Source organism: Arvicanthis niloticus, chromosome 2 (assembly GCF_011762505.2).
Source record: "Arvicanthis niloticus isolate mArvNil1 chromosome 2, mArvNil1.pat.X, whole genome shotgun sequence".
Taxonomy (NCBI): domain Eukaryota; kingdom Metazoa; phylum Chordata; class Mammalia; order Rodentia; family Muridae; genus Arvicanthis; species Arvicanthis niloticus.
The window spans coordinates 135,694,443-135,708,092 of record NC_047659.1 but is presented as its reverse complement, the minus strand read 5'-3'; the positions used below and the strand labels follow the sequence as shown (position 1 = coordinate 135,708,092).

Below are 13,650 nucleotides of genomic sequence, written 5' to 3'. Positions count from 1 at the left end.
GACACCATGACTTTTGATTGAGAGACAGAAGCAACCAGAGAGGAGTTAGAGAGCACTGTCCACTCTGCTCCCCTCCCCCCTCCTGACTCGTCCTCCTCTGGGGCCCTCAGGTCTGTCACGGTGACCTGGGCTTGTCTTGTGTTCTCAGGAGCCTCCTTGGCCTCTGCCTCTGGGGATAGGACAGACAGACAGGCAGACAGGCTAGGCCGGTTCTGAGCTCTTTGCAAACCAAGTAGACTCCAGAGACTAGCTGGTCTTCTTAGACCACGTACACAGCCAAGGCCACTTGGGCTGGCGGTCACTATCTTCCAGCTCTATGGCTAGGGGCAGCTGCTCTGTACCTGTGGAGTGTCCCTCCCTGTTGCCTCCTCTGTCCTAGCTCCAATCTTGTCATTCCCCTGCCTCTGGCCTAGGGTCCTTTAAGAGTTGTTTGTTTTCTTTGTGATCCTCTCCTACTAACACTTTGAGCACAGAGGCCAGGGATCCCTCAGCCCTTCCCCAGAGTCCTCTGCCCGCCCCACAGCTCCCGCTAGAGTCCCTACATCTGGTCCTCACACCGCTGGAAAAGCAATCATGTCTCTTTGGCTGGGAGTACCCTCCTCCACCCTCTAGAAAGAGGGCCAGACCTGGCTGGCTAGGTGTCTGGCAGCCTTTCCCCTTGTGTTCTGTCACAGTTGTGTGCAGGGCTGGCTGCCTGTGTGTCTGGAAGCCTAGAAGCCTGGCCCGAGCTGTCCTGAGGTGCCTCTGATCACAGCCCTCGATCCAGTCAGCAGCTGGGACTGAGTCTGCCAGCCCCGCTCCCTCCCTGAGGTCCTAGTCTCTCTCTACCTGGCTAGCAGGGAGAGTTTTGGGTTCCAAGACAGTTGTGGTGGCATACACCTGTCCTTCAAGCAGCCTGAGTCAGGGGGATCCCAAAGCTAAAGGTTGCCTGAGCTGCAGATGATTTGGGTTACAAGTGACACAAACACGCTGCTGTGGGCTGGGGAAGGAGGTGGGAGCCCTGCAGCCAGGCCACTGAGAGAGCAGACACCAGAAGTCTGGTGCTTCAGCTCTAGTCCCCATCCCTCAAGACCAGCCAGGTCCCTAGTTCTGCTGTGGTCGTAAAGACAGAAAATCCTAAGTGAAAGATGACCGGGCCAGAGGCCACATGTCCTGAGTGTGGAACCAGGCGGCCTTCAGGACAGTTGGTGGCCTTGGCGGCCTGTCAGGCCATCATCCTCTCACAGGTCAGATTGCCACTTCCTCACATGGCTTTGTCCCTGTTGGAAGGGGCAGTGGTGTCCCCTTTCCTGAAGTTTGCAGAAGCCCCCTCAGGCTTTCTAGGTACTGTGGATTTCATTTCTAGCACCAGGGGACATGTCTACAGACTTCCAGAGTGAGTTGGGATTTGTGTCTCTGTGAGAGCAGCACAGAGCTTGGTGGCCCAGAACAACTAGGGCAGTCTCATGAGCGCTTTGAGCTTCCCACTCTCTGTGCTTTTCTACTCTGCCGCCATTACAGTATTTTACCCAGAGGTCACATTGTGATTGCAGAAGCACCAGGCATCACATCATAGTTCCAGGCAGGGAGTTGGGAAGAAAGGGACAGTCTGTGGGCACAGGAGGTTTGCCATATCACCTTTACTGGTGGAGGGTTTTGCTTTGTCTCATTGTCCACCTAAACTGCAAGGGTGGTTGTGAAATGGGGGAGGGGGGGTCCTTACTAGGGAGGGATCAGGGAAGGGCTGTTGCTAGGCAACCAGCCTCATCTGATAAAGTAACTCCCTTGTTAGGAGTTTTCAGGAATGTTGGGGACCTTGGTACACAGTATGACAAGTCTCTGCTATCATGAACTTGTTTTCCTGTCTTAGCCGATTCGGTGCTAGCTCCCCTCAGAGCACCCTCTTCTGTTCCGTTTCAGGGGGACTGCCAGACACGGGAGGAGGCGGTGGCGCTTGGTGTGGGCCTGTGCAACAACGGTTTCATGCACCATGGTAAGTGCAGGGCCTGGAGACCCAGCTTTGCATACACGGTGTCTCATCATTGATGGCTTCTGCTTTGGCCTCCCCTGCTCCCCGGTAGCACGGTGTCCTTCCATTCCCGCTGCCCCATTACCTTTGTTGGCCCCTCTCTCAGAGAAACTGTGTTCTCCCTTCGAGAGTGTCTCCTCCCCGTGGGTAGACACTGGGTGCCCAGCATGGTGCCGTATTGTAGCACAGAAGGGTAAACACAGTGGGGGCTTGGGGCTCAGGGTGTGGACGACCTTGTGTGTCAGACAGATGCAAGACGTCTGCGCACGCTGGTCAGCTGGTGCTGCGGTAAGATGCTGAGGCTTGGATACAGGTACAGGTTGCAGAAGTGTGAGCTGGTGGCGGGAGACAGGTCCTGGCCATCCCCAGGTCATCTCCCCACCCTTGTGTCTGCTTTGTTCTAACTTAGGTTTAGTGAACTTGCTCTGCAAAGGGCCAAGCAGCTGCCTTAACACTGGAACAAAAGGGGTGTGGCTAGGTGCCAATAAAACTTTATTAGGAAAACTGGCCAGGGGCCATAGCATTCTGAAGGCTATTTGCCTGTCTATAGCCTGTCTATGTCCACAGCTCGCTCTAGGCTTAGTTCCTCTGTGGCCTCAGTTTCTCTGGTTTCTCCAGAGACCTTGCTGTCCTGTCTCCTCTACTACTCCTTTCCTCAGCTGAAGGGACCAGGCTTGGCCACCCATTGGGCCTGTCTCCTTCCCAGAAGCCTCGTGCGCCCTCCAGTAGCACTGGCCCTGCCACCCGTCCTCGGCAGGAGCCTCTCATTTGTGGCTGAGGATAATTGTGGTCCACTCAGCCTTGTTCCCGGAAGGCAGCTATCTGGGGAGACTGCACAAGGAGGGGTACTTGGGCAGCCTGATGCCCTCAGAGCCCTTGGAGGGGGGAAATTGCAGGCTATATACCCCCCCACCCCCAGACCCTACCACAAACTCAAATATCTGCTAAAATAGGAAAGGACCAAACGTTGGGGAGTGGGCGTGGCAAAGGGCAGGGTGGGTGCGGAGTGGAGGAGGGGACGGCATCTTCCGCCACATCTAAACTGAGCCTCAGGCCCTGGGTGTCTTCTGGGAGGGACTTAGGCAGACAGGGAAATGGAGGCTTGCTGCTGCAGCCGTGGAACCATCCCAGGGACCGGTTGTACTTGGTCTTGTACTAGAGGGGAAAACCAAAGTGCAAAGGGTTAAAGTGTCAGGTGGAGGGATTTGACCCCAGGTCTGTGCATGCATACCTCTCAAAGCTGGACTAGGAGCCTTGGCTGGGAGGGGGAGGCGGGGCCTCATCTGCCTGGACTGGTGACTCAAGAGTTTCACTCTGTGTCTCCTTGGACGTCGCTGCTCAGAGACAGCACCATGAGGCCCCCTCCAGCTCTGCAGTCTTCTAACTCCATGTTTACAATGGAGGCTAATAAGCAGGATGCTCGGAGCCTGGCTGCGCCCTCCTCTGAGGAAAGTAGCCATTGGTGTCTCTGTTTGCTCTAAAGTGGGAGCAGGCGGTGCCCGGCTACACACTCACACACAGGGAGTTCCCCTGCAGAAAGAAGGATGCACCTCCTCCCAGTAGAGTGGGGTCTGGAGGAGTCTGGACTGGCTCACTTGTTGCAGCCCTTACAGGCCTTAGACAGCTGCTAACTCTGGGCTTTGATGCACCCTTCTTTTTCCTCCCTTTCCCCTTCCTTCCTTTATTCTTTCTTTCTTTTTCTTTCTTTTCTTTCTTTCTTTCTCTCTCTCTCTCTCTCTTTCTTTTTTTTTTTTTTTTAAGATTTCTTGGTGTGTGTGTGTGTGCACGCACAAGTGCGTGCAATTGAGTATAGTTACCCATGGAGGCCAGAAAGGGCATCAGACCCCTTGGAGCTGAAGTTACAAGTGCTTGTGAACTGCCCAATGTGGGTGCTGGGAACAGACCTCTGTGTGTGTGTGTAACATGTGGGTGCACTCACCCGTGCACACATGTGGAGACCAGAGGTGGACACTGGGTATCTTCCTCAGCTTCTTCTCACTTTAATTGTTTGAGACGGGGTCTCTATCTGAACCCAGAGGCTCCCCACCCCCACCCCCGAAATGGGTAGATCTGCTGAGTGGCCAGCTCTGAAGATCTACTGCTCTGTCTCCCGAGAGCTGGGGTTAGAGATGTGTGCTGCACCTGGCATTTACACGGGTGCTGTGGACCCGAACGCAGGCCTGACTGCTCACACAGCATTGTACCCGCCACGCCGTGTCAGGGTTTTACAGGAGTCAGAGAGCCAAGCCTCCGTGTGAACTTCACACAAGTTCGCACTGGCTCGCCATTCTGCTTCCTTACAATGCTCTCTCGGGCAAGCTACACTTGTCTGGGAGCTGCTTCTAGCCAAGGCAGCTAACCCGCCGCCATCTGACTATGGCTGTGTGTCTGTGGCTTGCAGTTCTGGAGAAGAGCGAATTCAAGGATGAGTCCCAGTACTTCCGCTTCCATGCTGACGAGGAGATGGAAGGAACCAGCAGCAAGAACAAACAGCTTCGCAACGACTTCAAGCTGGTGGAGAACATTCTGGCAAAGCGGCTGCTGGTAGGAACGCAGTAGGATTGCTCTGCCTTTCTTCCCTGACTCTCCCGTGGCCTTGGAGCTGGGCAGCTTCGGACAGTGGTCAGAGCAGGGCATGCCGCTCTGAGCGTGAGTCTCAGGACCGAAAAGCCAGGTCACTGTGCCAGCCAGGACGACACTTCTCATGAAGCACTGGGGTTGCAGGAGCTCCTGCCCTTTCATCTGCCCCACAGCCATTGGCTCACTGTGCCTCCTGAGTCACCTCCTACAGCACTATAGGTCTCAGGAGTTTGTGTCCTGCTCACATCCAGGAGCCTTGAGTATCTGCCGTTGGGAATGTTTAGTAGCCAGGTCAGGAATGTTGGCACCCTACCCACCTACCCTGACTTCTTAGGCTGGGCTTGTGGTCAGTTGGCTGGAAGAGATTGTCCATAGCCACTCTAACCTCTTTGGTCTATGGTAATCGGGTCAGCAGTTCCCTTGGTACTCTGAAGGCCTCCCGTGCACCCCACCACACTTGGATAAGACTCAGCATCTGTCCTGAGCAACCCTTCCTGCCTCTCCCGAGGACTTTGTCTCCTGGGTAGTGCTTTGCTCACTGCCTGAGCCGCCCTAGTCTCTCACCCTGGGGCTGCCTCAGGGCCTCCCCTCCTGCTGTGCCTGCCGCCTGGAGCTCTTTCCCCATCTCTGAGGTTCTCAGAGGTCACCTGCTCTGTGGATGGGTTTACTTTACCTGAGCGCATTCCCAGCCACACTGCAGACTGTTCCCTTCAGTCAGCAGTACACGTGGGGCAGCTCAGCCTTGTAGACTTGGGGCCCCAACTTCAGGATCCTAGTTCTTGGGGAGCAGTTGCCATAAGTGCATCTTGGGCTTTCAGATCCCGCCCCAGGAGGATGACTATGGTTTCGATCTTGAGGAGAAGAACAAGGCGGTGGTGGTGAAGTCCGTGCAGAGGGGCTCGCTGGCTGAGGTGAGACCCACCGGTGGCCACTCAGGTGGGGTGGTACCCCAGCTGGGGGTGTCTCCCTGTCTCTTGAGATGGGCCAGCTCAGCAGGTTCTGAGTGAGATGCAGGGTAGCTGGGAATGAGACTGCCTTCCTGGCATGTTCCACCAGCGCCACCTGCTGGGCTTCTGGGGATGTGCAGGGAAAGTAGAAGGCTCCCTGAAGGGTTTCTTGCTGTCTCCCAACCCCAGTTTATGGCATCTCGTTCCATAGTCTTGTTCACATTCTCATGGTTACGAAGTGGCCACCACACCGACCTCTGTGTTGTCATAACACAGGCTGGCACTGGCTATTTCTTCCCAAGGGAACTGCCACCCACCCATGCCTTCTTGGGCTTTCATTCACAGCTCAGAGCCCAGCTTCCTGGTGCTTCTAGAACATTCCAGCTTCCTTGGTGAAGAGGGAGGAAGCCAGTGACACCTGTGCTTGTCCCTCCAGATGGCTGGCCTGCAGGCGGGGAGGAAGATTTACTCCATCAACGAGGACCTGGTGTTCCTGCGGCCCTTCTCTGAGGTGGAGACCATCCTTAACCAGTCCTTCTGCTCCCGACGCCCGCTGCGCCTCCTGGTGGCCACCAAGGCCAAAGAGTGAGTGTGAGCCTCAGGCTGGCTCAGCTGGTCTTCCTGGGCCTGGTCCTCCTGGGCTGGCCTGTTACCTTTGTTAGTCTAATAGGATGTCCCAAGGCAAGTGACTGGCTCAGCCTTGAGAACGCAGCCCTGTCAGGGTGGATATAGTTCCCATCTTCCATGGATTCTTATGAAGTTGGTGGGGGTGGGGGGACGGGGGACAGATACACACCGGGCAGGTCTAAGGTGTGTGCTGAGTTGGTCATCAGTCAGGTGGAGGTGGATACCTGAGGTTGGAGAAGGAAGCCAGAGTATGCAGAGAAACAGTGGCCAGAGAGATGTCACTGGGGATGGAGTGATGGCTCTCAGAGATGACTTCTGGAGGGAGATTCTGGAGGACAGGGACTCCAGAAAGATGAAGCATTCACTGCAAAGACCCCAAGGTCCCATTGTTGATGGCACGTCGGAAGCAGTGAGGGGGTTGGAGCAGAGTTGGAGAGAGGAGACATGACAGGTGGTATTCTGCAGCTTGCAGCGTCAGGGTAGGCCGTGTCCGGACATAGGTGCAATGGGCATACTTGTATTTTATTTATTATTTATTTGTTTAGTTAATGTATATGAGTGCTCTGTCTGCATGTACACCTGTGTGCCAGAAGAGGGCATCAGATCCCATTACAGATGGATGTGAGTCTCCCGTGTGGTTGCTGGGAATTGAACTGAGGACCTCTGGAGGAGCAGTGGGTGTTCTTCCGTCTCTCTCTAGCTCTGGTATACTTCTGTTTTAGGATTAAGTATTTGGCGCCACGCTTCCCAGTTGCTTGAGGTAAATGTTGGCTGCTCACTCTGGAGTTTTCAGTGATTCTCAACCTGTGGGTGTCACCCCCTTGGGGGTCAAATGGCCGTTTCACAGGGGTTGCCTAAGACCATCGGAAAACACAGATGTTTATGTTATGATCCATAACACTAGGAAAATCACAGTTATGAAGTAGCTACGAAAATCGTTTTGTGGTTGGGGGTCACCAGGACATGGAGAACTGTACTAAAGGGTCACATGCAGCATTAGGAAGACCGAGGACCACTGGTTTAGACTCTGTTTTTGTAAGGACAGGAGATTTAGGGAAAAGGTGACAGGCAAGGTTTAGCCTCTCGATGCCAGAGACAAAAGTCACCAGGGTTTAATCTCTGAGGACAGGCTCTCATCGGCTCTGTCCGGTAGACATGGAAGAGATCATGCTGTGTGTTGGGGACAAAAGCTGCCTAGCAGCACTGAATGGATGACACCTGCCACTCCCCAAGGCTGGTCCCTTCTCTTGGTACCCACAACCCCCAAGCCGTGCCTCCCCTTGGTATCCGCCATCCTCTCAGCCCCTGTGTGCTTTGGTGAGGGCCTTTGATATCGTACCACATGCTTTGGGGACCTGGTTGACTGACGGTGTTTATTGGTGCCACTCTTTGGGGGGGTTGATTTCCAAGAAACCTTGGAGACAGGGCAGGGTGGTGGTGGGATGGGACTCCTGGAGGACCCACACTCCTTTTTCTCATGGCCTGTCTCTGTCCCTATGCCTGCTAGGACCATCAAAGTCCCTGACCACCCAGAGGCCCTGTCCTTCCAGATTCGAGGAGCAGCCCCACCGTGCGTCTTTGCTGTGGGCAGAGGTGAGCTGAGTGCAGAGCCTCTTGGGGCCACATTGTGGGCATGAAGAGCCGCATGCCCAGTGCAAGTTCCCATAGCCTCCCTGAGGCACCAATGCCAGGGTCCAGCTGCCTGTGGGTGAGACCTGGGCTAGAGCCTTAGGCAGGCCAGCTAGAACTAAGAAAGGGGCTGATATCTGCCAAGCACTTAGTAAGGGCCAGTCATGTCCCATGCCCAAGCTTCCAGAGTCTCTCCAGAGTCCGTTTAAGAGATGCACTATGTACGAACTTCACTGATGAGAACTTTAAGAAGAGAGGTGAAGTTGTGTGCTGTAGACTGCAGGGCCGAGATGTAGCTGGAGGGAGGTCTCTGAGACTGAGGTCTGCATGGGTCCAGGTCCTCAAGGCCTGCACATCTCTCAGGCTGGAGACAGCTGGCCATTTGTTTCTGTTTCTAGACCTGTCTGTTAACCTACAGATGCTCTAGGTCAAGACCCACTGCTTGGGCCTTGTGGTAGAATTGACAGGGATGGGCTTGAGCTGGACAGCTATACTGTGCCCCTGGATTTTCTGAGTCTGTGCCCTGAGGGTAGCTTTGGTGTCTCTCTGCCACCTGGCTTCAGTCCGTCACTGTCTGGGCAGGCAGGGTTCCAAAAGATAGGGGTCTGAGGTACCACATTGGGCCAGCTGCCTCTGCAATGTCAGTGACAGCTCTCTGGTTGGCCCCTGGGAGGAGGCACAGCTCTGGGTGTAGCTGTTGGCAGGGGCAACTGGAACCTGGCTCCTATGTCTCAAGTGCTCCTGTCCCCCAGGCTCCGAGGCTGTGGCTGCCGGGCTCTGTGCAGGCCAATGCATCTTGAAAGTCAACGGCAACAGCGTGGCAAATGATGGTGCCCTTGAAGTTCTCGAGCACTTCCAGGCTTTCCGCAACCACAGGGAGGAGGCCCTGGTGAGCACTCACAGAAGGCGGGAGGCTGGGCGCCATCTTGGAGGCTCCTTGGGAGCACTGAGCTGAGCTGGGTGTGAAGGGCCCTTTTACAGATGGGAGTGTTGTGACTTCAGCGTGCACTATATGCCGTGTGCAAGAAGCCACGTTGACCATCGAAGTCGCTTGCAGGGTTGGGGACCTGGGTTCTGGTGGAGGTTACAGTCGCCCTTCCATCCACACGCCTTCTCTTGGCAAGTGTTTTTACTGAGTGCCTGTTACACACCAGATGTGCTCCTTGGCTTTGGAGATTCAGAGATGAGGATATTACTTGTACCTCAGTGTTTTTAAAGTCCCCCTTCAGAGCTGATGTTCCACTCAGCCAGTGGTCCCTCAGGTTCCAGGGTGACATTTTGGAGGTCTCTTCAGAGGTAGCCTCATGGACAGGAATCAGGGAACCACCTGTCTTGGCTCATCCCTTCCTCTCCAGGCACTGTGATGCTGGTCCTCTGATAGTGGTTCTTTGCAGGGTCTTTACCAGTGGGTCTACCACAGCCATGAGGATGCCCAGCAAGCACGAGCCAGCCAGGGTGCCCCTGATGAGGACCCCCAGGAAGATGACCAGCCTGACTCAGGTAAGGGACAGGGAGTGGGAGGAGCTTCAGTTTGGGGCTACTGTGATGGCTGGTCTTCTGTGTCCCTAGGTCTCCATCCCAGTTGGTCCTCAGGACTGACTGCAGCTGTGTTGGCCCCCTTGGTGCCGTGACAGCCCGGAGCAGAGCTCCATCCATCCTTAGATCTTAGCAGCTCACACCATAGTCCTCGCAGCCCAGAAATGAGTCTCTCTGGGCTGTGGTTCTCTCTGGGACTCCAGGCAGAGTCCACTGACTTGTGTGTTTCAGCTTCTAGAAATTTCCCACATGCCTTGCCTCCTGATTCTCTTGCTGGCTGATGGCCTAGCACAGTTCTCCAGGGTCCTAGCTCATTTTCTCTGTGACCCTGCTTCCGTCTGCTCCTCGGGAGCCCATGCTGGTTCCCAGTTACTATTCCTTTTTTTAAAAAGCAACTTGTTTTAAAATTTTTATTTTATGTGCATTGGTGTTTTGTCTGTGTGTGTGTGGGGGGGGGTGTTGGAGGTGTCAGACACTAGAGTTACAGACAGTTGTGAGCTGCCATGTGGGTGCTGGGAATTGAACCCAGGTCCTCTGGAGGATCAGTCAGTCCTCTTAACCACTGAGCCATCTCTCCAGCCCCTCCCATTCACTCTTCATTGGCTCTTCAAGAGTTGGTTGATGGTTACAACCCAAATCCTCCCTCGCTGACAGCGGGACAGACTCATGGGTTATGGAATCAGAAGTGCTTGACTTCTGTGGGCCGCTGTTCTATCATGACCCACCACGGTCTCCTCTGGAGTCAGTTCACTTTCTCTGCTGGCTGTTGACAGGCATCAGAAACTTACTGTGGCCCAGATTGATGTTGGTTTCCCCCCAGCACCTGAGGCTGTCCCTGGATCATCTTTATCTTGGATTCTCAGGCCTCTTTAGTTCTTGCTTCTGCCCCCGTGATTCCTGCAACACGCGGTCCACTCGTCCATACTTTCTTTACACGGCCAGGGTCTGACCAGTTCCCACCACCAGTACTGGTTTGTTCTGCACCTGGTTTTTTTTTTTACCAGGATTATTGCTGTAGAGTGCTCACTGCCCTCTTCCTGGTTAGTCACCACCCCAGGCCCCACATAGTGTTCTCATAAAATGAGAGCAGAGCTGTCGGGTGGTCTCCTCCCTGCTCAGGGAGAAGAAGACCTAACGACAACCTTCGGTGTCATGCATCCAGCCAGCCTGGCTCCCAGCAGCACCTCCGTCCTCCTTGCTCCTTGCCCTCTGCTGTGCACCTGGCCGAGTGTGTTTCTGTCCCGGGTTCACACTTGTGTGCACTGCCTGAACCACTGCTCTTCTCCCTTCACTCAGATGTCACCTCCTCAGGGTCACCCTGCGTGCCCTAAGTATGTAGTCCTTCCTGGAGATTCTAGCTCACAGAAAAGTGTGGGCTCATCCAGCTGAGATCTGAGTAGGGTCAGGCAAGCTTCAGGGCTGGCTCAATCCAGCCCTCTCACTTCTCAGCTGCTCAGTCGCCTTGTTACTTGGTGGCCCTGGCAACTTTGGATCCACATACGAGAATGTCTCCTCCCTTCTGTGAATCCAGTGGGGTCCAGAGTCAGTTTCCTGCTGTCTGTGGAACTGAGGGGGGGCAGGTGGGATCAGCCTCCAGTGGGTCTTGGGTCAATGCCATCCAGGAGGGGCTCCCCTGTGGATGGAATCGTGGAATAGCAGGCCATGGATGTACAATGTGACTGTTGGTGTGTCCCTGCCCTGGTCCGCGCAGGGGTGCTGGTGGCAGCCTAGCTCCTGGGGCACAGTGCTGTTCTCAGTGTGGTTTGCCCCTCTGGCTTCTAGCCCTGCCCCTGCAGTCCCTGGGTCCCCAGCTGAGCCTGCATGACGACAGCGCGGTGGTCAGCCTGACGCTGGACAATGTTCACTTGGAGCACGGAGTGGTTTACGAATACATGAGCACAGCAGGAGCCAAGTGTCACGTGCTGGAGAAGATCGTGGAGCCCCGAGGCTGTTTCCGCCTGGCTGCCAAGGTCTCACCCCATCCTTAGTTCTACCCCAACCATCCCCCTCACCCTGCTCCAAACCCAGCCCCATCCCCAGCCCTGCCTGCTCAGACCCTGACCTGCTCTGTTCTGCCTCAAGGTCAGAAGAACTAATTCCTTTGTCCTGGTGCCCTGGCATCTAGTCTTTATCCCAATACTCATCAGCAAGGGTGGCCAGGGAAGATGGTTATTGTTCTTTTAGTCTCTCTTACCTTTCTCCAAAATGGGTGTGTCACAGCCCCAGTCTTTTAGAGTATCTTGGTACAAAAAGGCTCCCCACAGGTAAGAACTCTCTGTCACATGCTCAGAGGTTGTTCCCCCTCCTCCGCAGATCCTCGAGGCCTTTGCTGCGGACGACAGCATCTTCGTGCAGAACTGTGGGCGGCTCATGGCCATGAGTAGCGCCATTGTCACCATGTCCCACTACGAGTTCCATAACATCTGTGACACCAAGCTGGAGAGCATCGGCCAGAGGATCGCCTGCTACCAGGAGGTAGGGACTTGGTGCCCACAGTCTTCTTACAGCTCCTCAGCTGAGTCCCCCCCCCCGTCCCCCCAGCCAGGCTGAACTCGATGGACTCAGCCACTGGGTAGGCCCCAGGTGGACTTCAGGCACAGCTGTATCCAGGTGTCTAATCAGACCCCATAGGAATCTGTTTGTTTGCCCACATCAGTTTCCCTCTGAGGCTGGGCCTTCGCCTATGGTGACCAGATGGCCTGTGGATCTATCTCTAGTATCACTGTCAAGATGGACTCACAGGGTGCTTCTGGCTCTGCTCAAGACCCTTACCTTGCCCTGTCCTAAGCATTGTAGAAGAAGGAGGTGACCATCCCAGAACCTCAGAGGTCAGGGGAACTGAGGGCCAGAAGACGTGGCTTCTAAGACATTACTGCAGCTAAAAGAGAGAAAGGACTCCATGCCAGTACTCAGCCCCACAGCTTTGGCAGGCTGTCCTTGTCAGAGACACTCAGGGTAACAGCTTCATTCACAGCCGGTACCGATTTGGGACCATCGGGACTACAGAGGGGCTCCAGGGAATTCAAGGACCCGCTGGAGCCAGCTCACACTCCCTCTCCCCTCCCCTCTCCCTCTCAGTTTGCAGCCCAGCTGAGGAGCAGGGTCAGCCCCGCCTTCAAGCAGGCACCCCTGGAGCCCCACCCGCTGTGTGGCCTGGACTTCTGCCCCACCAACTGTCACGTCAACCTCATGGAAGTGTCCTACCCCAAGACCACCCCTTCCGTGGGCAGGTCCTTCAGCATCCGCTTCGGACGCAAACCCTCCCTTATCGGCCTTGACCCAGAACAAGGTACCTGTGTGTGTCTATTAGACCTTGTGTTAGAGTTCACTTTACGAATGAGGAAACGGAGAAATGTCCGAAGGCCACCGTCCAGGGCGGGATTGGTGGCTGTGTAGTCATCAGAGACCCAGGCTCCTGTCTTTCTGTATTACCATCTTTAGTTTGAGTCTTGCATGTTCATGATGGCTCTCATGGTACAATATGGCTGCTGGAGCACCTGCCATCACATCTGCACTCTAGGAAGGGGGACAAATACCTCAATAATTAAAATGTATTTTCAACAAACGGCAGCTGCCTTCTTGGGTAACCTAGTATTCTGAGATGTCATAAGATCAAACTTGCTGCTCGCATTTTTCCTGTCCAGAGGTTCAGGCAGGGTCCCCTCAGTGTGGGTCTGGGCCTGTTTCTGAGTAACCTCCCCTTCCTTTGCTACAGGCCACCTGAACCCCATGGCCTACACCCAGCACTGTATCACCACCATGGCTGCCCCATCCTGGAAGTGCATACCTGCTGTAGATGGGGACTCCCAAGGCCAGGGTCTCAGTGACAGCAGCTTCGGGTCAGCCAGTGGTTCACCGAGCCAGCTAGACCGGGGCCTGAGCTTTCTGCTCAAACAGGAAGACCGTGAGATCCAGGACGCATACCTGCAGCTCTTCACTAAGCTGGATGTGGCCCTCAAGGAGATAAAGCAGTATGTCACCCAGATCAACAGGTGAGGCCTGGCCCCGGGGCCCTCTCTGTGGTCTGGACATCACTGGCCATAGCGGCCATCCTGAGCACCTCAGGTCCTGTGCAGCATGCCTGGGCTGTCCTTACCAGGTGCTAGGAGCATTTGCAACAACAGGAAGTCTCTTAATTCACTAGGGAGAGCCGGCTCTAAGGAAGCGAGGCAGGGTCCTTATGAGGCTAGAGCCTGTGGGAGCCTCTGTGTTAACACTGCAGCATAATGGGCTGCTGACAAGGTGTCCCCGTTACCATAGGACATTGTGGTGCACACAGCCACTGCCAGCTCCGGGCAGAGATAGCTCTCATTCACTCCTCAG

General features: G+C 55.0%; 1 protein-coding gene across 1 annotated transcript in view; it reads left to right on the top strand.

Annotated features, from left to right (window-relative positions):
* Prex1 (phosphatidylinositol-3,4,5-trisphosphate dependent Rac exchange factor 1) overlaps positions 1-13,650 on the top strand; it is a 148,625-nt gene that overhangs the window by 115,728 nt on the left and 19,247 nt on the right. The window contains exons 15-25 of the mRNA XM_034495589.2: positions 1,900-1,972; positions 4,410-4,552; positions 5,407-5,499; positions 5,972-6,120; positions 7,670-7,755; positions 8,544-8,680; positions 9,186-9,291; positions 11,110-11,297; positions 11,641-11,802; positions 12,406-12,616; positions 13,043-13,319. Of these exons, the coding sequence (XP_034351480.1) occupies positions 1,900-1,972; positions 4,410-4,552; positions 5,407-5,499; positions 5,972-6,120; positions 7,670-7,755; positions 8,544-8,680; positions 9,186-9,291; positions 11,110-11,297; positions 11,641-11,802; positions 12,406-12,616; positions 13,043-13,319 (1,625 nt within the window). The remainder of the gene's footprint in view (positions 1-1,899; positions 1,973-4,409; positions 4,553-5,406; positions 5,500-5,971; positions 6,121-7,669; positions 7,756-8,543; positions 8,681-9,185; positions 9,292-11,109; positions 11,298-11,640; positions 11,803-12,405; positions 12,617-13,042; positions 13,320-13,650) is intronic.